Source organism: Rhyacophila brunnea, unplaced genomic scaffold, assembly GCF_057557595.1.
Source record: "Rhyacophila brunnea isolate RB1 unplaced genomic scaffold, BYU_Rbru_1.0 scaffold_4, whole genome shotgun sequence".
Lineage (NCBI taxonomy): Eukaryota > Metazoa > Arthropoda > Insecta > Trichoptera > Rhyacophilidae > Rhyacophila > Rhyacophila brunnea.
This window is the reverse complement of record NW_028233068.1, coordinates 20,039,282-20,061,301: the sequence shown is the minus strand read 5'-3', so window position 1 is coordinate 20,061,301 and position 22,020 is coordinate 20,039,282. Positions and strand designations below refer to the sequence as shown.

The window sequence follows — 22,020 nt, the reverse complement described above, 5'->3', positions numbered from 1 at the left end:
ATGACTCGGTCAAAGATTGTCATCTATATTTTATATGAACCGGCCTGGGCAACACTCGCTCATGCGTCTCGGTATCAAAATATCGATGAACATTTCTTTCTCTCTCTCGTTCATGTTTTCTCTATTGCGTCATCTCTGTCATTTCTGCTACCAGTAGATACCACGTTGTCATGTGGTTACGCCAATAAAATATGTGGTGGATTTGAATCTTTGGAATTTCAATGTCGCACGTTGGACTAGACAAAATGGAATTATTGTAGATTTAATAATTTGAAATGAACGGTTGACTGACCAAATAAAAATTAATCCACCTTGTAAAGTAGTTGTGTGTACCAAGTGTTCTTAAAAGCATCCACATTTGCATTTGGTAACACGTTTGGCTGTCAACCAAGAAATTAGTGGTTCGAGGTTATGATCTACCTACTGTGGAAAATTTCTGCTTTTTTAATCAACTTTTGACAGTTTTTCAATATACATAAGTATTAATCATTTTTCCAGCAAATTTGCTGTACCACTTGTGAAAAAAGGTTCACATTAATAATGTATGTTTTTTGAATAAGCTCGCGAATCTCAGTCAATCAGGCAGTCAATTTCTATGATTAATTTTTAATCGGATATTATCACTAAGTTCTCTCACGATGTTTGGAGAAAAGTCTGTGTTAGTTGGAATGATCTTGAATAGTATAAGATACCATTATGCAGGAAACAACAAAGAAAATACATTTTCTCACCGCTCTCTTCGATCGTCAAAAACCGTAAATGATATACATATTTATGTATAATCACATTATCAGCAACATTTTTTTGGTCAATGAGCCACTCAACACAATGAATAATAAACATAGTAAATAAGAAAGACTGTTAGTTGAAAGTTATGGAGGACTCACAGTCTGTGATGTGCACTGGTGGAATTGGCAGAATGATCACGGACAGAGAAGCGCCTCCTGGTTCTGCCGCCCGTGCTGGCGCCGTCCGAGTTTGCTGAGCCCTCGCGTACACTGCCGGCCCACTGGACATTCAATTCTTCAGCTGCAACGCCAGAATATCAAACATCTCATTTTATTTTTGTCCAATGTAGATAATTTATTTTGATGTTCACATTAAAATAAACTCACGATAAACGACACCCACTGTCATGATTATATGATCGGTGGATTTCAGCTTTTCCTCTAGATAGTCTAGCAACATTTAGTCGTGTAGTTTGTGCCCTTGTTTCAGCGAGTGAGCAGGGCTTGGGGAAAAAGTGAGATAAAGATTTGACTTGAGTAATTTCCCCACACTCCTATCACCCACTGAAACGACTTCACAAACACTACTACTAAATGCAGTTCCTCTACTACATACCTATTATTGCCTTTACGAAAAATATTAAATAATCATCCAAATAGCCATTATGTATAAAGTAAAATCTAAGTAATAATAAAACTGACTCTTTAATAATAACCTTTACTCTGTGGAGGATGTTATGCTCTGAATAGGAGCAAAATTACAATTTCTCATTTTTATAAGAGTACAAACAAGGCAATTGAAAACATAAATTGAGTTTCTAAAGCCAATGGGTACTCACGTCGACGGACGCTGGATATGTAGATCAGGTGGGGTTGGTCATCCAGCACACAAAGGCAGAGGGACCCGCTGGCATTGAGGGGTCTGGCTCCCCGCAGATTCAGAGTTTGGACCCATTCTCCCGCCTGGCAGTCAAACACATCGACGTGGGTCGATGAGAACACCAGAAGATGGCCGTCATTATAAGCTGCAATCATCAACTAAATATATTGACGATTCAAGAGAATGTTATAATATTTAATATATCCACTAAATTACTACTAAATTACTATCCAAACTTAAATATTTTAAGAATTTATAAAACAACGTCCACCTAACCTCATTCTCATGTAAGTGGAATATATTAATATTCAAAGTGATTTGGTTGAACATAGTTATTGCTCCCCCAATTGGTATTACCAATGACAGGTTAGTTCTGCACCTTGAGAGAACATACAACTGATGTTCCCAATTTCTAAGATAGTTATCTGGGGACACAGGTCAACACTACCAAGAATGGCAGAGTTCGCATTTACATGGCGTATAAGTCAAGAAAAGTACTTGCGAAAAATATAGTTCTCTTCTGACTTTTAGACTTAAGTATGTATGTAGTATATTTTCTAAGATTTTTTTAACAAGTAGGTTTTTTTAATAAAGAATGTTATTTACACTATTAAATCTATGGTAATTCAGACAATGGAAAAAGGGTTTTAATTAATTTTACTAATACCTTTCTTGCCATACTCATCACAGAGAGATTGTATGGACCCCACATATTCTTCCGATCATGTCTGATCCTAATAATATCATATCATATGGGCCTCCTCAGAGTGGAGGTTTGTTTTAAGAGATTTTGTTTTTATGAGAAATGGATATCAGCCACTTGCTCAACCTATTAGGTCCATACTCTGACTCATGCATAAATTGAAAAACACTATGTGTACTTGCCAGACCCACGACGCTATAGGCCGACGTTTAAGCCGCGCGGCCATATATATGTAAACATTTTAATCTTATATTACACAATATAAAATTGTTGCACTAACCGTGATACGTGGGCACAGCCGGATACATGAGCTCCCGATCTCTAGCCTTGAGTCCTCGTCGAGTGACATACACAGCAAGGGTGTGGAAAGCCAGGAGACACTCTCCTCTTGCCAACTGCGCTGTTCGCAGTGGGACGGCTCCTGAGTAGCTCAAAAACACTTGCACTTGGTTGTCGGGATGCACCAGGGCTGCGGATTGAATAAACTCCTATGTGTCAATATCTTACAATAAATAGTATGTGTAACAAAGAAAATTTTCTCAAAAGCTTAAGCAATGTCAGAATAGATAGTGAAATCATGAATAGCGATTTATACATATTTGTCAATGCAATGTATCTATGTGTGTTTAAGGTGACGCATCAGTGAAACGCCAAATAATTTTCAACTGTAGGCGCGACGAAATTTTGGACTCGCTGCCATTCAGTGAGATAATGTTGAGTCAGAAACACGTCACTTTGCTGCGTGATGGCGACGGGTCAATTAATTCTAAAATCGTGTAAAGATGACTAAAAACGTTACCCATTTACTTTAAAAAGAAAACATGTCAATGAATATATTATTATTGTTACTAATAGAACAATAAACAGAACATAAAATAGACGTATGTTGGATTTATATGACAAATAATATTTCGTTTGACAGGCGTCATTTGCACCCGCGACCCGCAATCCGCTCATCGCCTAGCAACGATCTTTTTAGACCGTGCCTCAACTAATGCATGGCCTTAAAACTCATGTAGAAATAAGGTGGAAAGTGGAAAGGGAGTGTAACTGTCTTTTGGACATGTAAAAGTAAAACAATGAAAAAAATTGAATAAAAGTTACTGCTGTGGTGTGGAATAAATATAACAATACGTAGTGATATCTTTTTTTGTTAATGTGCTATAAAAAAAGACACTCACAGACAGGCACATGTTCCCCGGTGAGTGAATATCGACTGAATCCTCCCTGATAGCCGACCACTAAAGAGCCTTCCATTACTTGAAGAGTGAGAGCGGCGCATGGCAGCGCCAACTCTCTTACACGCCGGTGACGAGTTCTCGTACGTGTTATTTCAAATACAATTATCTGAGACGCATTCTGTAAGAAACCAGAACATTTACTTTAGGCAACCCATTGAAGACAAAATTTGTTTTTGCAGGGACACTTACAAAGGCGTAATGATATACAAAAATTTATATAACTACAGTAAAACCTCGTTAATACGAATTCCATGGGACTTAAAATCGAAAAAAAATTCGAATTACGAAATGTATGGGGGAAAATATAAAAATTTTGAAAATTTTTGATTGTCATTAATTTCATTTCCGATCATAGATGTGCCTACCGAATTGGGTCATAAAATGTCAGGATTATTTTTATTACCTTCATAAAATAAGTAATTTTTGATGTTTTAAGAAAAGTCGGTCATAATTTTCAGTGATTGGCTCATGAAATAGTGTACTTTATTACGATTTATTGAATATTTTTATATGCCAGGATTCTGAAATCATTTCGAATTACGAAATTTGAATTAAAGGTATGGTTTTATATGAAAATAATGTTCAAGGGACTTTTTTTTCGGGAAATTTTTGAATTACGGCCAATTTCGAATTATCAGTGTTCTTACTAACGAGGTTTTACAGTAATCCATTACTGTTTTTTTATTAAATATTGAATAAACATAAGATTTAGGAATGTTAAAATTCTTCTTATTGAAAATACATAATTTTGAAATACCTCAGAAAACAGAAAAAAAGTTAGGCCAAATGGGAGTCGAACATCACATATCATATTATCATGTGAATGCTCAATCCCCTGAGCATCTGGCTTAACTATGATTCAGATGTGAGGCGACTCCCAATTGGCCTATCTTTTTTCTTGTAGTTTATTTGATGTATGTATGTATTTTATAACCCGTTTTAAATATTATGATAAATATTCGATTCATAGCATTTAGGCCTCACTTTACCTCATTTAGCTCACGTGAATACTCAAAAAACATGAGAAAAAAAACTCCAGTATCTAGCTACTGTATTTCAATGGCGGCTCGCTGACGACAAGACTGGAATCTCTCAGTTTCAAAACGTTCGCAACCGAAACTGAAGAGACGCGACATGCTAGTCTCCAAACAAGCAATAAGTCAAAAGTTAAAGATGGGCAAACCGATTTTTAATATGTGGCAGATGTTGAGAAATACTCCTACCTGTATAATTACAGGCTGCCAGAATATTCCCGTAAAGATATAAGGTAAAAAGCTTAGAATGAAGTAGGAAAGATAATGGGTTTGACAGTTTGAGGTTGAGATTATTAGGTTTCAATACGGCCGTGTGCGAAGCATAAGTCGCTGACCAGTTTATGAGTTCCATCACCAACCAGTTTGTCAGATTTTAGTTTCTGCGTGAACGCATTCGCTTTAGTGCTACTTTTTACAGGCGGTGACTGTTTACAAATTGCTTGAGAGACATTTTGAGAAATAAGTGTTACTCCAATATGGAACTATAAATTTTTTATTAAGCATGTGATTATAAAAATGACATTAACTTAAATGAGGAACCACCGACATTTCACTAATTGTTACTTATTTTCAACTTAATAAATGAAATAAACTTGTTTTATTGTGAAATACAGTTTTTAGATGAAATAAAATCTACTCTAGAATAATATAATAGTTATGCTGTATAAATATTAGGTATAAGTCTTCAATACCTGTCTCTTAAGCGCGACAACTAGACAAAAGACTCCTTGATGAAGACATCCAGTGGCGAGCGTGACACAGCCTTTCGTTTCTGGCACTTTTATCCATTCAACGTCTGCGCCTTCCAGTGCTCTTATGGGAACCAATCGAACTTGACGGTGCTTACCAGATAGGACAACTGAAAGGGATGTGGACACATTTTAAATTCACTCTTATCCCAATGCGATTATACAGCAATTTCTGAAAACTTTTGATGAAATCATTGATATTTTAACATTTTTGTTCAAGTAAGTAAGTAAGTAAATGGATAAATTTCAAAAAATATATTATCATCTCTTATTATATATTTATTTATTGCTGAATGATTGGTCCCACGGATCTATCATTTATTTAATGATTTTAAAAGGCCCAAACATAGAGATGTTGGCACTGGGACAATAATTGGACGCCAGGACAAGTGGGCGGCGCACTGTCAAATGAAATAACATTCATTAATGAATTACATAGACGTTCGTTACTATTTGATACAGAAAGTAGACGAAGAAGTTTAATAAGGTTATATTATATACTACTTGGTAGTTTTAATTGAATTTTCCCTCAATCAACATAATGTTTTTTATCGCAGATTGAAAATTATGATGCCTGACGCTTCATATTAAAATAAAAGAGCTCTCTTCTCATTGGAACTTATGCACAATTATATCATTATTTACGTATGCATATTTAAATTCTCACCAAGTATTAAATAATACAATAATATTATATAAGTAAGTATTCAATATTTATTTTAAAAGTACCTATAATTCACGAACGTCTACATAATTTCTGATTTCATTCGATTGCGTTGACCCGAGATGTTGAGGTAAATATTTTCTACAACAATGGAGCCTAAATATATGAAAGTGAAGCTGAACAAAAAAGAGTCAGACTGCTGTTTAAATTAGCTGCAATTAATTTCATATTGCTGATTCATTTATAGTATACTTCATGAGTTTCACTAACATTTGTCAAAAACCAGAAGCATTTAAACAATCTTTCAGTAAAATGTTAGATTTACTGATACAGTCAATTCCATACATTAAGATTGACGTATGAAAATGTGGCATCAGCTATCTTGAAATGATTGGGTAAAAGATGAATCATTAAATGTGTTCTCAATATAGCATTGAATCGTAATTATTCATGTATTTGGTATGTTCATAGTTTTGGTAGAACATGTGCAGTTATTGCTAGAATGTAGAATACATATTATGTCATTCATTGGCCACTAATGAAATATTAATTTTGCTCTGGATACAAATTCAGCCATTCCAAAAATGTCAGCAAGTGAATACAGTAAAGCATTGTTAATACGAATTCCACGGGACAGAAAATCGAAAAAAAATTCGAATTACGAAATATGAAATGTATGGGGAAAATTTATAAAAATTTAGAATTTTTTTTTTTGATTTTAATTAATTTTGTTTACGATCATAGATGTGCCTATGAAATTTCTGATTCCGTGGGTGTTAATGGGTCAAAAAATGTCAGGATTATTTATATTACCTTCTTAAAATAAGTAATTTATGATGTTTTATGAAAAATCGGTCACAATTTTCAATGACTGGCTCATGAAATAGTGTACTTTATTACGATTTATTGTAAATTTTTGTATGTCAGGACTCTGAAATCATACGAAATTCGAATTAAAGGTTTGGTTTTATATGAAAATGTTCAGGGAATTTTTTTTTTTCAAAAATTTCAAATTATGGCAAATTTAAAATTATCCGTTTATATTAACGAGGCTTTACCGTATTAAAATTTCATAAGACTGCCTTTTGTTGTAAAACTCTTGTGATAGCACCTTCGGTATCATTCCTATTGGGTTTATTTCACACAATGTGGGTTTGCAAATTTCAAAGTAAATTTAGATTGCGAATTAGAATAATAGATGAGCTCACCTAAAAGTTGTTCTTCGGCGACATACTCGATGCGATGTATCCTCTTGGAGTCGGGCGCTTGACATTTGGTGATCTCCCCGCATTCCAGGTCCACGCAGCATAGCCCGTCTTCACCCCCGAGAGCTAGGCGGTCTGCGTCCACAGCGCAAGCGGCCAACGCTCCGCGTACCCCGCCCCCTGCTCCCTCCACTATTGTGCGCACTCTGAACACCTGTTCAATGAAAGCATTCAGTTTAATAATATTACATTCGAATATAATGTAATCCAACAAATTTTGGAAGTCACTTTTCATGTGGGTTTACAGAAAAATCAAAGTTGATAGCACTGCATTTGTAATATTATTATAGTTGTATTGAACACAAATATTATACAGACTGAGATTTACTACAGTGCTTAATGGGCTATAAGACAGGGTCTGAATGAGAAATTAATGTAAGTTATTTTGCCAGATTGGAACGCAGATTAAAAATCATTCATGCAACACCATTAATTAACATCAATATTGTTTAGAAGGCGGTGGTTTTTACATCATCAAATTGGATTAAGAATAAGTTTAATAAGAATAATAACAATTTCAAATAAATTGAACGTAACAATAGTATAATTATATTAAGTAAAATGCCATTTAAATGAATAGATTCAATTTTGACAGAGAATCAAAGTGTTTTTTGATATGTGTGGTTAGAATGGAATTAAAAATATAAGCTTACAGCTGTGTTGGGAAGATTGTTCCTCTTGAGAATCCTATGAAGTTCACTGAGGGCGACTACCCACTTGGTTTTTTCTGATTCCGTATCTGCCAGCATCAAGGTGTGATTTCGGGGACCTCCTTCCAGAAGAGATGTTGATATCTATCATAAAACAATCACAAAACTCTTTACACCAATGTACTAAAGCAGAATTCTATGAAATATTAATAAATAGTTCTTTTTATTTTCTCCTGATACCAACGGCCAACAATCTCCGTTTAATGTATAATATTGTGTAGTTTTGATTCTCATTCCACCATATTAAAATTTATGAGGTATGTATGTAAAAAATATGTGGTTTTTGATATCGCGACTGATACATGATTGTATATCAGACTTCTAGATGTATTATAAAGCCCGGTCACACTATGTGTTTCCACTGAGTCCTGCACTGCAACAAATGTATTGAGATGGACGATGCCATGTTATTCTAGGATGGAATATCTAAGATGCAATGTTGCTGCATCTCCGTTTGCCTGTTATATGTGGTGGTTATCTTATCTTATATCTTACTAAACTGTTCTGCAGATACTGACATGACATCTGATTTCTGCTCAGTATTACTGTCTATCTAGCTCTAAAAGTTAAGACAGCCAAGAGAGGTGCTCCTCAAACAATTAATTTCCTCAATACATAAATATGATAAACTACCCTCGGTAGCCGCCATGTGTATAGAATAGATGCGCTGCAGTGCTGAAGACTAAAACTACACAATACGATTGCATAAGTATATTGTTGTTTTTTTTGTTTAGGTACACCCATTCAAATGTCTCAGCAAATCAGTCAATAGAAAAGGGTCATTCTCAAAAAGGTGAAAGAACACATTGACATAACATGCTCCTAACGAATTTGTATGCTTTTTTTTTTAAATTTTTCAATATCCCCAACATAATCTGTTTTTTGTCAGTCCCTTTGGGGTTTCACTGTATGTATATACAGTAAAACCTCGTTAGTAAGAACACTGATAATTCGAAATTCGCCGTAATTCGAAATTTTCCCCAAAAAAAAGTCCCTTAAACATTATTTTCAAATAAAACCATACCTTTAATTCGAATTTCGTAATTCGAAATGATTTTAGAGTCCCTGGCATATAAAAATATTCAATAAATCGTAATAAAGTACACTATTTCATGAGCTAGTTATTGAAAATTGTGACAGACTTTTCTTAAAACATCAAAAATTACTTATTATATGGTAATAAAAATAATCCTGACATTTTATGACTCAATTCGATAGGCACATCTATGATCAGAAACGAAATTAATGAAAATCAAATTTTTTTTTTTTTAAATTTTTGTATTTTTCCCCCATACATTTCGTAATTCGTAATTTGAATTTTTTTTTCAATTTTCGGTCCCATGGAATTCTTATTAACGAGGTTTTACTGTACCTACCATAATATTATATAAATTTATAAGCAATATATAGTTAAATGAATTAATATTATGACATATGATAACATGTACTTACACATCAGTAACATTAATTATTACGTGGAGGAAAAAGCCGAATAGTTAAACTCACCCTGAATATGCAAGGTATGTCTTTCTTAGTGGCGTGAATGACATCGGATTCCCTGACAGAGCTGACACTAAATTCGCAATCTCTCATGTCCAGCACTTGTGATACATATACTGAAGGAAGGGCATTTCTGTAATAAAAGGATAGATATGATGAGTGTTCTGTTAATCATAGAAAATTATATAGCGGGTGCAATTTAAATACTGTCAGCGATAGCAGCCTGTGCCGAAATAAAGAAATAAAAACTGCGCACATTAATTGTTCAGTGGCATGGCACGCATTTGGTAAATGATCGTCACAAATTGCTTGATATTAGAGGAATTAGGCAAGATCAAAGACTTATGGGATAGAGCCTAAATATATTATGTAAGAGCTGAAAAAACTGTTATTATGGCTGAATGATTAAATTAATCGCAAGCCATTTTGCAACAAAAATTCATTTGTAGGAAGTTCATCACCGGTCTGGCCGAATCACCGATCGAAACCTTTCAGAAGAGCCAGAAAAATGTTTTGAGTGATTCTAAAAGAAACGAATTCAATCGGTAGCTGAGAAAAGCTAAAACAAAGCTGTCAAATGCGATTCTGAAGGGTAAATTTTTGATTAGCAGTCCCGATAAAGACTGCAGACAATCAATGCATACTATATTTTTTTCAGATATATTGAGGCGATGTGAAAAATATTACAAACCAAAAATGTTTGACAATCGCATTGGTATAATGAACATGTGGAAATGCTTACCTATCAGGTGAAATATCATAGAGGAAGAGTTTGAAATCACACACTACTACAAATTGTCGAATCCAGCCTTTTTTAACACCACCCAATTTAGGCACCTGAAAAAAAAAATGTGGGAAGTTAAATTTTTAATCATCTTTTTATCGATTTTGTTCAGTCATAATTTAAATCTTACAAATAATATATTAAAGATGTACATGATAAACACATATTATGAAAAAGTGCATTTTATAATAATGTTTACAAACCTTAACGTATCCCTCATAAGCTGTCCCGATACCTCTGGTAGGATCGATTCCCAAAGGTCTTCGGCCTCTGTCAGCAGGAACAGGACACTGGGCGGGTACACGCTGGCAACACGCCGTATGACACGCAAAGCCGCACAACTCGCACACCACCCCTTGCCGTGTGAGACCCACCTAAGCAAGTTGAAATAATGTATATTGTTAAAAATTTGATGTCATGTAATTAGGTACATAACTCTGAATTAACTTCAAATAAATGGGTCAATTCCGCACAGTATAGATCTGACCACAATGAGTAGAATTGTGCCAATGGAAAAAACACTATAATTCCACTTTCTCCTTTGTATCTAATACATAATAATATGTACCCTTTTGCAATAGTGTGGTATTGTTAATCTTTACTTCTAAAATAATACAATAATAAGCATTAGTATCCACTATAACAATATTAATTGCAGTAGAACATGCTTTTCAATCAGACATTTTTTATGTATGTTTGAGTATGTCTCATTGTGGTACTATAGTTGTGGTTGCAATTGCTATGTAACGTTGATGTCTTTCTTACTTCCACAGTTTAAACAAATATACAAATGTACAATTGAAGACACGTTTAGTGTACAAGCACTGTGTAGGATGTCTGCTTGAGGAGCTTTGTGAGTGTACGTATACACAATTATTGATGTGACCCCATAGAGAAAGGTGAATATAAAATAATTAATTAGGATAAACAATGTGAAGTTTCACCATGAGTGAGGTGCAATGATTGCATTTGGTTGGGCTGCTGAACGTCCTGACGAGAAACTGATGGATCTTCTGCTTTCCAGGAAGGGCCGGCCCCGGTTGGGCACCCGGCAAAGGCGCTTGCACTCCATGCTCCTGAAACAAGTTGCAACCGTCAAACAATCTTGTAAATATGAAAAATAAAACCAATACTCATAGACATACTTGTGCTCATGCATTTTGAAAACATACTTAATTATGCATCATCCATACTGCGATGCCAAACTGTAAGGTTTATAAAAAGTATTTTTTAACACTTACCTACCGCAATCTGGAATACTTACCTACTGGTATTTACAATAAAATTGTCCTTTAATGAATGCATGCTCACCACTTAAAATTATTTACGACCAATCTTGAAAATTCAAACATCTCAAAGCAGAACACAAAGCAGAGATGCAGAGACGCACCGATCGCACATTTGAAATTGAATATCAAATTTATTTTGTATGGCAAAGCTGTATGTATCTAAAGATGCCATTGTGGCATGTGCGCTTATTGATCCTTTTGAATACATAATTTTATATGTTGGATAAATGCTATCCTAGTTTATTATTAAATCAAAAGTAGCTCACGAATTACAACAAGTACACAATTTTCACAATGTCATTGCGTGAATTACGTGAATATATTTATCAAAAGTCAAAATTCATCAGATACCAGGATAATACTGTAAGTTGTAGCATAACTTGTAAATAAGGTTTATTATTTTGAATGTGTGAAACATATAAATGATTGAAACATCCAATTGATTATTCCACCATCTCTATTTCTGCATTGTAAAACTATATAAATTCAAGCAAGCCCCGGCTTACCAACGATAGTTCGCTGAGGTCACTCTTTGAGCTGGTGATGGAAGCCGCTCGGAGGTCACACTCGTCCTGCGAGTCAAATGAAGCCGATCGCTGTTCTTTTTGATGCTGCATCTGTTGAGTATTACATTACATCATACAACTGTTCATTAAGAACAACAAGTCTATAATATACTTCTCTATTATTTTAATTGTTAATAATAAAAAAGTAAATTAAACAAATAAAACCAATTACTTGATCAGTGTTAAAAAATTTGGCAAGGAGAATGTCGCCATAAGAGCCTTATTATACAACATTAATAGGGTGACACTAATAACAACCTAATTCAATAAAAAAGTAGGGATAAATTTAATTTCTATTTCAATAAAAATAGTTGATATTTTAGGCCTATTGACAGCAGAAGAAAAAATAAAAGCTACTGCAAAATAATATATGATACAAAATTTTAAATTCATTTTCTTCCTGTTGGCCAAGTAGGATAATATTAAATTCATAGTTTACTGAGTTGGTCAAGAGCTATTCAATTGTCACACCATTATTAATTTTGAGACTGCAAAAATAAAGCTGAGAAAAAACGGTGTGACAAATGAAATGGCTATCGACTAAACAACCAATCTGTGGAATTTAATATACCTTAATTATTATAATATTACTCTTGTAGGATAATATTGTTTAATAAAATATAATACAATAATTCAAAGGTACCTACAAATCATATCTAAATTAATTGATTAAATAATAGAAACAAGAAAATTATTCAAAATTGTAAGAAAAGCAAAAAAAAAAGCCAGTAACAAAAAATACCTTTGCATAGCAACAAGCTGGGGCATAGAAGGTTCTCTGGATCTGTGCATCGGTTAATAAAGCAATTAGTGAAAATAAAAAATAAATATAACAAAAAATCCCACAAAACATAAAAAAGAAAGATAGGACAAAGAGAAGGAAAACCATTGAAATATCATATACACCTAAATAAATCAATAGAATCATAGGACTACCTACATACTAACATATAATTAGCTATAAGGGATAAGTACTTTCATAAAACATGATCTATTCAATTAAAATTTCAAGTTACTTCGACCACTGCTACAATGTACTATGCTAGCCTGAATTGTTAAAACTTGCAAGCTTTCCAGCCCTCTCTCCATACGGCAAAGGTCGACTACTTAAATAAAAATCAGTATGTATTTTTGGCGCTTGAAGATAATTTTAGAGGATTTTTTATTTGAAGCTGTGTAAGCTGTAAGCAGTGTAAAAAGCCAAGGATGATAATTGAGTATAACCACCACATGAGTGGAGTTGATTATCATGATCAAATGATGGCATATTACCCGTTCCAACGGAAAACTCTAAGGTGGCACAAAAAAATGGGTATTCATTTATTACAGACGATGCTTTTGAATGCTCATTATTTATATAATTTTGAAAATTCAAAAATGTCCATGTACGATTTTAGGTTGTCAGTGATTAGAGCATTACTTGGCCCACGTTCACCTACATTGCCAAAACAACCCAGGATAAAAGTCCACCTACCTAGTTTTTGTGAGAAGGAAAGTACAGGCAATACGAAGAGACGTAGATGTAAATATTGCTGGAGTATTAGCAAAAAAATTGAAAAGCTTCGTTGTTTTGTTGTCCCGACTGTCCGGGTAAGCCTGGATTTTGTTTAAAGCAATGTTTCCGGCTATTCCACAAGCAAATTTAGTTGGTATCGCAACGTATCAAACATTACAATATATCCATGTGCCATAAAAAATTATATATATGCGTTAATAATGGTAAGAATTTTCAAAATTGTATACTCGTAAATAAAACATTCATAGTAATTGTGTGTAAAGCAATATGAAGCCATCGTATTTATATTATAATTATACAAACTTTTGTTGCCATATAAATATGATCACCGTTTCGGACAATTTCATAAATATACGTATTGTAAATAGAGTGAATTGTGAGAGTGTATCTTGTACCTAGTTCAAATTATGAAACTATGACAGTTTTTTCGTGTATAACAATTCAACTATAAGAACTATTATCAATTAAGTTTGTAAATCAATGGCTGTAAAACAAAAAATTAAATACAAAAAGGGTAAGAATTTTTTTGTCGAAAATAAATGTAGATAAATGCAAAATACGCGTGCGGTTTCAACGCGCCTTTAGTTCGCTCGGCCTGGAATTGCCGGGAATGTCAAGTGCTTTAGATGCGTCATCTGGTTACTATCCGTCGAATGCGTCATATGTTTAGGGGAGTTGAAGGAATAAGTTAGTTTATGGTGATTAAATTTTTCATAGATTTTTATTTTTAACCCTTTCAAAGCGTCAAGAATACCGCTTTAATACAATAGAGCGCGTCATGATTTCAAGTTGTGATAAATCACAATAAATGTCAGTCAAACATGTACAAATACAGTCATCAAAAATATTTTAAGTGTTCAACGGTGATTATGAATAGTCGCAATATTTTTAACGATCTTAAAAATAAACATTTGTGACCTGATTATGATAAAGAATGACGAACAAGCCGCGTTATACAAAAAGCGTGTGACTTACGTTTCAGTCGCCATTTTGTTGACGTGTCGGCTCCGGACAAGTGCGTCGATGACAGAATTATGTTCAAAACTTCAGAGTTAATGCAACCGTAATCCCAGACCACTTAATAAATTATGAGAAATCCTTTTTTACACCCCACTTGATAATATTAATGGTTTATTTTGATAACATGACAATACACTATTCACTAAACAGAACACATAATCCACATAGTTTCAAATGTTATTAATTTATAAATTTCAACATCGTCTGATATGTAGGTAGGTCATTTTAGTATTTTTGAAACACTTAAATATTTTAATAGTTCACCTTTTCATGGTATTCTCTAAAGCACGGATACACGCATAATGGCACGTTACACTCGGAACACATGTATCTGGAATATTTTTTGGTTTTCGGCTTTTTTTTTGTATTCGCACAAAGATGACAAACTCTGCAAGGATTTATCCGTTTATTTGCGGGAGGAATTATGTCCGGCATATGCTTTGCCATCGCTCTAGCTGATAAGCGCAGTGGATGGTCGACGGGTTGCTGTGCGCGGGATGTGGCTGGAACTTGATATTTTTCAAATATTTGCCTGATTACTTTTAACTGAAAATTAGCTAGACCTGTTTTTTTGCCTGTGATAGTACTAAACAGAATATATGAATTTAATAAAAACAGATCTATGATATGGAAAGCCACCTTTTTGTACCATTTTATTGATTTTCGCATACAACTTAGTGTACTTAACATCATATCAGCTTTATCTACAGATCCCATACATTTATTATATTGGATAACACATGTAGGTTTCAGTATAGGCTCTCCGGTCTGCCTATTGAATTTTCCTGTGGGTGTAAATGAATCATTGTGCAATGTAGTCAACATATGGACTTCGCGCCGGTCGTGCCATTTTATAGCCAATAGCGAGCTACTATTTTTTGACTCCACTTCTCCTTTCTTGAGCTTCCTAAATGTTGGCATATTTCTTCGATTTTTTCGGACTGTTCCGCAAGCATTTGTTTTTTTTTCGTGAAGATGTTTAAATAAGTCTGGGCTTGAATACCAGTTGTCAGTCCACATAGTATGACCTTTACCGAAATATTCGTTCATTAATGTCGTTACCACAGCTCCCGAAATGCCAAGTCCCTGCTCATCGACAATATCTGTTCCTTCCCCGCAATATATTATGAAATCTAATATATAACCAGTCATCACATCGCAAAGAACGAACATTTTTATGCCGAAACGGTGGCGTTTTGAAGGAATGTACTGTTTAAACAGCAATCTACCTTTGAAAACAATTATGCTTTCGTCGATACATAAGTTCTCGTGCGGCATCATTGTTTTTTTGAATATTTCTCGGCAATGGTCGATCAGAATTTTAATTTTATGTAATTTATCTCCAGGAATTTGAGTATTGGGATCCGAAAAGTGCAACATCCTCAAAAGCAAAGTATATCTGTCTCTTGGCATTACTTTCCCGAACATTTGGCTGGATAAGAGTGGATCGGTTGACCAATGTTCCTCTATTGTGATGTGACGATTTCTAGTCATCAACATACTTACAGCAAAAAAAATGTACATTTCTGGGACGTCTGTGTTGACCCACTTATGCATTCGTGATTTCGGCGATGGTTCTTGTCTTCTAATGTCTTCTGTATAATAGTTATTTGTTTCGATTACGATTCTGTCCATTATATTTGAATTCAAAAAATGCTCAAAAAATTCTATTTCTTTAGAGCTATCTGATAAATTTGTGTGCGGGCTGACTCCAGAAAAGAAATCATCAAATTCGTGAACAACTGGTATGAAAGGTCCAGTAGTCCACGAAGACAGATCGTCAACATTACGATTTACATTTAAATTAGAGGCGGCGGCAGCAGCACTTTCTGATGGGGCACTGGAAGTATCTGAATCATCGTAGTACTCATTTTCACTCAATTCATAATCTGAATCAGGATCATGAATTGCTTCTCCCATTTCATCGCTCAAATTACCAGGGATATCCATTTTAAAATAATGACAAAATATCGACCACACACAATATGCTATCACAAAATGTTTTTAATTTTTCCGATACAGAAATTTTCAATTGTGTGAAAATGTTTATTTACTTAACATATCTTTTCTTTATAAATGACTGATAACTAAGGTAAATAAACAACTTTTGTCCGTTTTACCTATTAGTATAATCAGAAAATAGTATTTAAAAATGTTAATCAACAATAAACAAAGAGAAATATTGAATCGCGGACTCTTATATTTAAATTACACCTTGTTCAAATTATTTTCCGAAACTATTAACTCGCGGATAATATACTAGCAGGTAGACGAATGAATGCAATCTCAAAAAGCATTCCTTTTGTAAAATGTTTTGTAAATTCACTTTGATCAATGTAACTTTCTCATATTCTATATAACAGTTTATGCACCAAATAGTTTTTCAATCACTAAAAAACAATATAACATATTATATCGCGAATTCGTATCGCTACAAACGCGTCAGTCAAATATCTTCGGCGCACATGCACTAAGAAGCGATAAGACACTAATATACCCGGCAAGTTTGAATTGGCCCGATGACTGATATTTTTTTATCCAAGACACGCTCCCGAAAAATATTTATTTAAATTAGATAGAACAAAAGTTTAGGCTATTCATTGACAGATGTCAAGAGAAGGATGATTTCTGAATAAATTAAATCAATATTAGATTTTTTCGCGCCTGGCCGAAAGCAGTACTAGGCAAACGAAAATCGAAATGACTTTAGTCAGCTGACGCGCGGATGACTTGCGCGTATAGGCTGACTAAAGTCAGTTGCCGCGTTAGAAAGGTTAACAAAGTTATAGGTTTTCGAAAGTTCGCTAAAATCGCGAATTTCAAGGTACTCTGTATCACGTGTGATATTTTATTCGGAGTGAACAGTTCAAGAGATTAATAACAAATGTACACATGTTAAAATGATTTAAATTATTTGTGAAAAATTAATACAATACACATATTACTAACTAGTCATGTGGATACTTGTGAATATCAATTGGATTAGCAGAGGCAGATGAAATAAAAGCATTTGAAGTTAGACTCATTGCATAGCTGCAACCTGTCACCGAAGAGTAAACCACACCTATGTGTTGAGAATGTACCTTCATAGAGTGCGAAGAGTCGTACTGCATCTGCTGTTGATGCGGCTGGTGCTGGAGGGAGACGGCCGAGCCGTGTGCGGGAGTGTGCCCCGCCTGCGACGAAGATCCCATGTGACTGCCGCCACCCCCGCCCCCCTGCGATTGGCCGTGCCCTTGGCTCTGAGAGCGAGTTGTTTCGCTGCCTGCCACCGATGATTCCTTCAGGAAGTGATCCAAGTAGCTCAGCTGAGATGACGGACGCTCCAAAACTGATAGGAAAGGTTACGGTAATATTAGTTATTTTTATATTTCCAAGATTCAAAGCAGTAAAAATAAAAATAAATCAACAATTAAAATGCCACAACAGTGTATTTTTATAGAATGATAGTAAACAAGTGAGCAATTCACGAATTCCTAAACTATTTTATGCCTGGTACCATGAGCAGCACATTATTTTAATTTGCAATTGATATTAAATAATGATATGAAGCAACAAATAAATTTTTATTTCTTGTTTAATTTGTTTTTGAATTACAGTGCAACATATTTATGAAGAAACATAGTGATTTGTGGAAATAAAATGCTTATAATGCTTCCACATACTCAATACCTACATAATTTATGTTGAATTTCTTCATAAGTTATTTTTTTAAAACAAATTAGGAAAAGTATGATTTTCTCGTTGATTTTGGGTAAAACTACCAATAGTTTGGTTTCAACAAAATATGGCTACTACATATTAAATTAAACAAATATTTCAGCTGGGACACTAAGCAACAGAGTATATATATGGGGCATTCAGTTCTTAAATGAATGGAGTCCAGTTTTAGAATTTTTTGAGTTATTAATTAATGTCACGTAAAAATATACGGCAACTACTGCATAAAAAATATCTATAAAAAAGTATCCATATGTGGGAAAATTTAATTTTGAAAATAAAGAAATATTTTACTTCGTAAAATTGATTTTTCTGACAAATCAATCACCAACATTTAAAAATATTTTTTTCAGAAAACACAATCTATATAAAAGTAGTATGTATGTATGTACACTTTTTAAATTTCCACTTATAAAGAATTAGAAAAAGGGAAGTTAACTTTATCTGTTGTTTTTACGAAACTAATCTAGGTGGTGGTCTTGGTTCACTTTAAAAACTAGGTACCCAATATATAAAAGTTGAAATAGTACCAGAGTAAAGTGCACCGGAGAAAATCAATAAAATTGTTAACTGTCAATCAAAATACTCATTATTTGCCGTTAATTGAGAAAGTCGAAAATGACAATCACGCCGATTGCATCTGTAAACGATCAATTAGTTGCATCAATGAACATCATTAACAATTGCCAATTTTATTGATCATCTCCTTAACGCTTAACGAAAATGTACTTGAAGAATTTAAATAAAATAAAATAATATATAATATAAACATAACATTTTAAATACATTCCAAGAAAAAATGATGCCCTAGTATTGACAAAAAAGAATAACACAATTTGAAGGCTCGCCTTGCTTGTTAGATTGCTCCAAACAAAATTAGTTCAGCCAAAAATAAATTAGAAACATATATATATACAACACAGTTTTATCTTGTTAAAATATGATAAGTATTTCCAGTGCGTTTTGTTTTTGTAAGTGGTAAAAGCCAGATTCTAATTATTACCTAAAACAGTTTGGCTATATTTAAATTTATTACTAATGACACTAATGAAAATATATTCACAATATGCTATCAAAAGAGTTTGTAATATGAACTCAGATGACTGTGCATGAGGAAGTAAAAAAATAGATGTGTACACCTAAAATAAATATACGCCTGACAATATGTTTTAAACTTGCGCAATTAAAAATACAATGTACAAAATATAATTACAATGACATTTTCATATTGGTCCTCAACAAAGTAGTTCATATTATAGAGAATTTAGTTTTTATAAGTAAGTTTCTGAGGTTTTTCTAAATTATCTATAGAATACATAGACAATTTATGTATTCTATATTTACATTTGACAGTGCAACCAGAGACAATTTCTACCTACCTATCCATGAAGCAATAGAAATGATTTATCATGTTGTGCTATTAAATATGAAGTGTCAGATATTTTTTGTAGAGATTTTCAAATAAATTTCAAGAATGTTTGCATTGTCCGTCAAATATGTCAAATGAATAAAACAAAATATGATTCTTTTGAAAGATATATTTCTGTGAATAGAATATTTGTCCTCTGAACTTTCATTCAATTATTAAAGAAGGATTTTTTTAAAAGCCACGTTGAACGAAATATTAAAGGTTTGTAAATTGACTAGTAAAATTACAAAAACGTGACTAAAAAACTATGCTTGCACTAAAAAAAGAAAGCATTATAATATTTGCTCAGCACTAAAATGCTGATAAGTGGATTTAGTATACCGATAATCATTATTTGACAAGCCATATGACTAGAGCTCGCTGGCTGAAGTTTAAGCATCGTTGGTGGGGGATTACGGATCTCGTCAGAAGTGGAGTGCACAGCCTTGACGATTTAAAAGATACTTTAAGAGGACGCTTCAAACTGTGATATATACAATTTTAGATTTCATATCATTCTACATGTTTACAGAATCTGCATTCAAATAAATGAAAAATTCTGAAATTCTTGGTTTCCGACTATATTTTATGGGTCAGTGTTCTCACAAAAAAATATGACTAATTAATGAATCGTTAGACAAGGAGGTTTTTATATTGATTAGGGGGTACTGAAATAATTTGCCAATGCTATTTAAGCAATAGCAGTTTTTAATGATATCAAATCAATAATTAAAACTATTATTTGTTTGATAATCATCATGGAATGAATTCAATAATACAGGGGTTAGAAATCATTACGTTGAGTAAAGTTAAGGCCAGTATAATTAATAGTAGCAGTATTGTAAATCGCCCAAACCATTCCATTTTTTACAGAGGGTAACACATACAGCAAAGAAAACTCTACACTATTGGTTAGTTACTTTGAAAAATAACGACAAGTTTGATGTAATGTACACGAAACGTGACGGGGCACAAACAAAACGAAAAACCACTCGAAAACCACATATTTAAGTTTTTCAACGCACCGTCAATGTTATCATAAAGATGCCTGCTGGTTGTTTGAAGTCAATCCACAAACAAGGGGTGTCTGTTGCTTACATAACATTATAAATCAGTGCTTCCCAAACTCACATGCTCTTTGATAGAAATAAATTTAGGGGTAATGTATTTTTGAAAAGCCATCTCCTTCTGCTACAAGAGCTGTTCTTTTACATTTGAGTGATTAACATTTAAATACTGTTTTTCTTAAGGTTCAAATGGATAGCGCTTGAAAATCTTTTGCATACCACAGTTTGGGGAACACTGTCAGATAAGTTACTGTCAATTCATGTGCTTTCATATAAAAAAAAATCAGGAATACAATGTAAAAAAAGAAAACACAAGACTGATTGGCGTTTTGTTCCAATTTTAAATGAAACATGGTGTACAAATGAAAATATTTTGTACGATCACTTACCAATATCGTCATCTTATAATATTTATATACTTTTGCTGAAAAAATATTTCTTTCTATTTCAATTAAAACAGGATTTATAAGTAACAGAAACAAAAATAAACAAGCCGATAAAGCATTCAACAGTTTAATAATAAATAAATGGCTCCAAATGAAACAGTGGCATAGTGAAAAAAAATATATAAAATCAGTGTCATGTAAAAAAAAAGCTGAATATCATCACCATACACAATACGAATATTCAATCATCATACACATGTGAAGAAAACAAGGTACAGAGGGTGGGAACACACCCACATTTTAAAATTAATTGTGGTAATGTTGTATAAATAAACACCTATGTAATATTAACATCATAACGAATATAATTATTGTGATAGTCTTATAGATTTATATAATGACATTGGTTAACTAAATAAAATATCATTAAAATTGAATAAATGAAAACGACAATGCTGAGTATTATAAAATGTATAAAATAAATAAGTAAAAATGCATAAGTAGGTAATACTATACTACAATATTACCATTGGCATGGAAGAAAACAATATTACAGTTGGAATCAAACCACGGTAACACACCAACACCAACCATCCTTTAGCTTTAGACAGTAAAGACAAACAACTCAGAAGGATGAGGTTTTTGTTATTCATTATTGAAATGCACCAAAACAAATACAAACCAGTATTTTGCGTCTTATTGTTTAATTTCAAAGGAGAAAGTTATAGGTATTGAAATGGTTTGATTCTAAATTATAAAGTATCAGATTTAAATTAAATAACTTAATGAC

At 33.3% G+C, this 22,020-nt stretch overlaps 1 protein-coding gene across 2 annotated transcripts in view; it reads right to left on the bottom strand.

The window, feature by feature from the left end:
* The window catches only part of gek (serine/threonine-protein kinase gek), a 106,228-nt gene that overhangs the window by 46,039 nt on the left and 38,169 nt on the right, over nucleotides 1-22,020 (bottom strand). For both annotated transcript variants that reach the window (XM_085953666.1, XM_085953667.1), the window contains exons 26-38: nucleotides 17,733-17,980; nucleotides 12,054-12,164; nucleotides 11,203-11,334; nucleotides 10,462-10,632; nucleotides 10,217-10,311; nucleotides 9,481-9,607; nucleotides 7,918-8,058; nucleotides 7,208-7,418; nucleotides 5,279-5,445; nucleotides 3,493-3,670; nucleotides 2,592-2,780; nucleotides 1,568-1,753; nucleotides 888-1,029 (exon numbers count right to left, since the gene is read on the bottom strand). In XM_085953666.1, coding sequence (XP_085809792.1) covers nucleotides 888-1,029; nucleotides 1,568-1,753; nucleotides 2,592-2,780; nucleotides 3,493-3,670; nucleotides 5,279-5,445; nucleotides 7,208-7,418; nucleotides 7,918-8,058; nucleotides 9,481-9,607; nucleotides 10,217-10,311; nucleotides 10,462-10,632; nucleotides 11,203-11,334; nucleotides 12,054-12,164; nucleotides 17,733-17,980 — 2,098 coding nt within the window. The remainder of the gene's footprint in view (nucleotides 1-887; nucleotides 1,030-1,567; nucleotides 1,754-2,591; nucleotides 2,781-3,492; nucleotides 3,671-5,278; nucleotides 5,446-7,207; nucleotides 7,419-7,917; nucleotides 8,059-9,480; nucleotides 9,608-10,216; nucleotides 10,312-10,461; nucleotides 10,633-11,202; nucleotides 11,335-12,053; nucleotides 12,165-17,732; nucleotides 17,981-22,020) is intronic.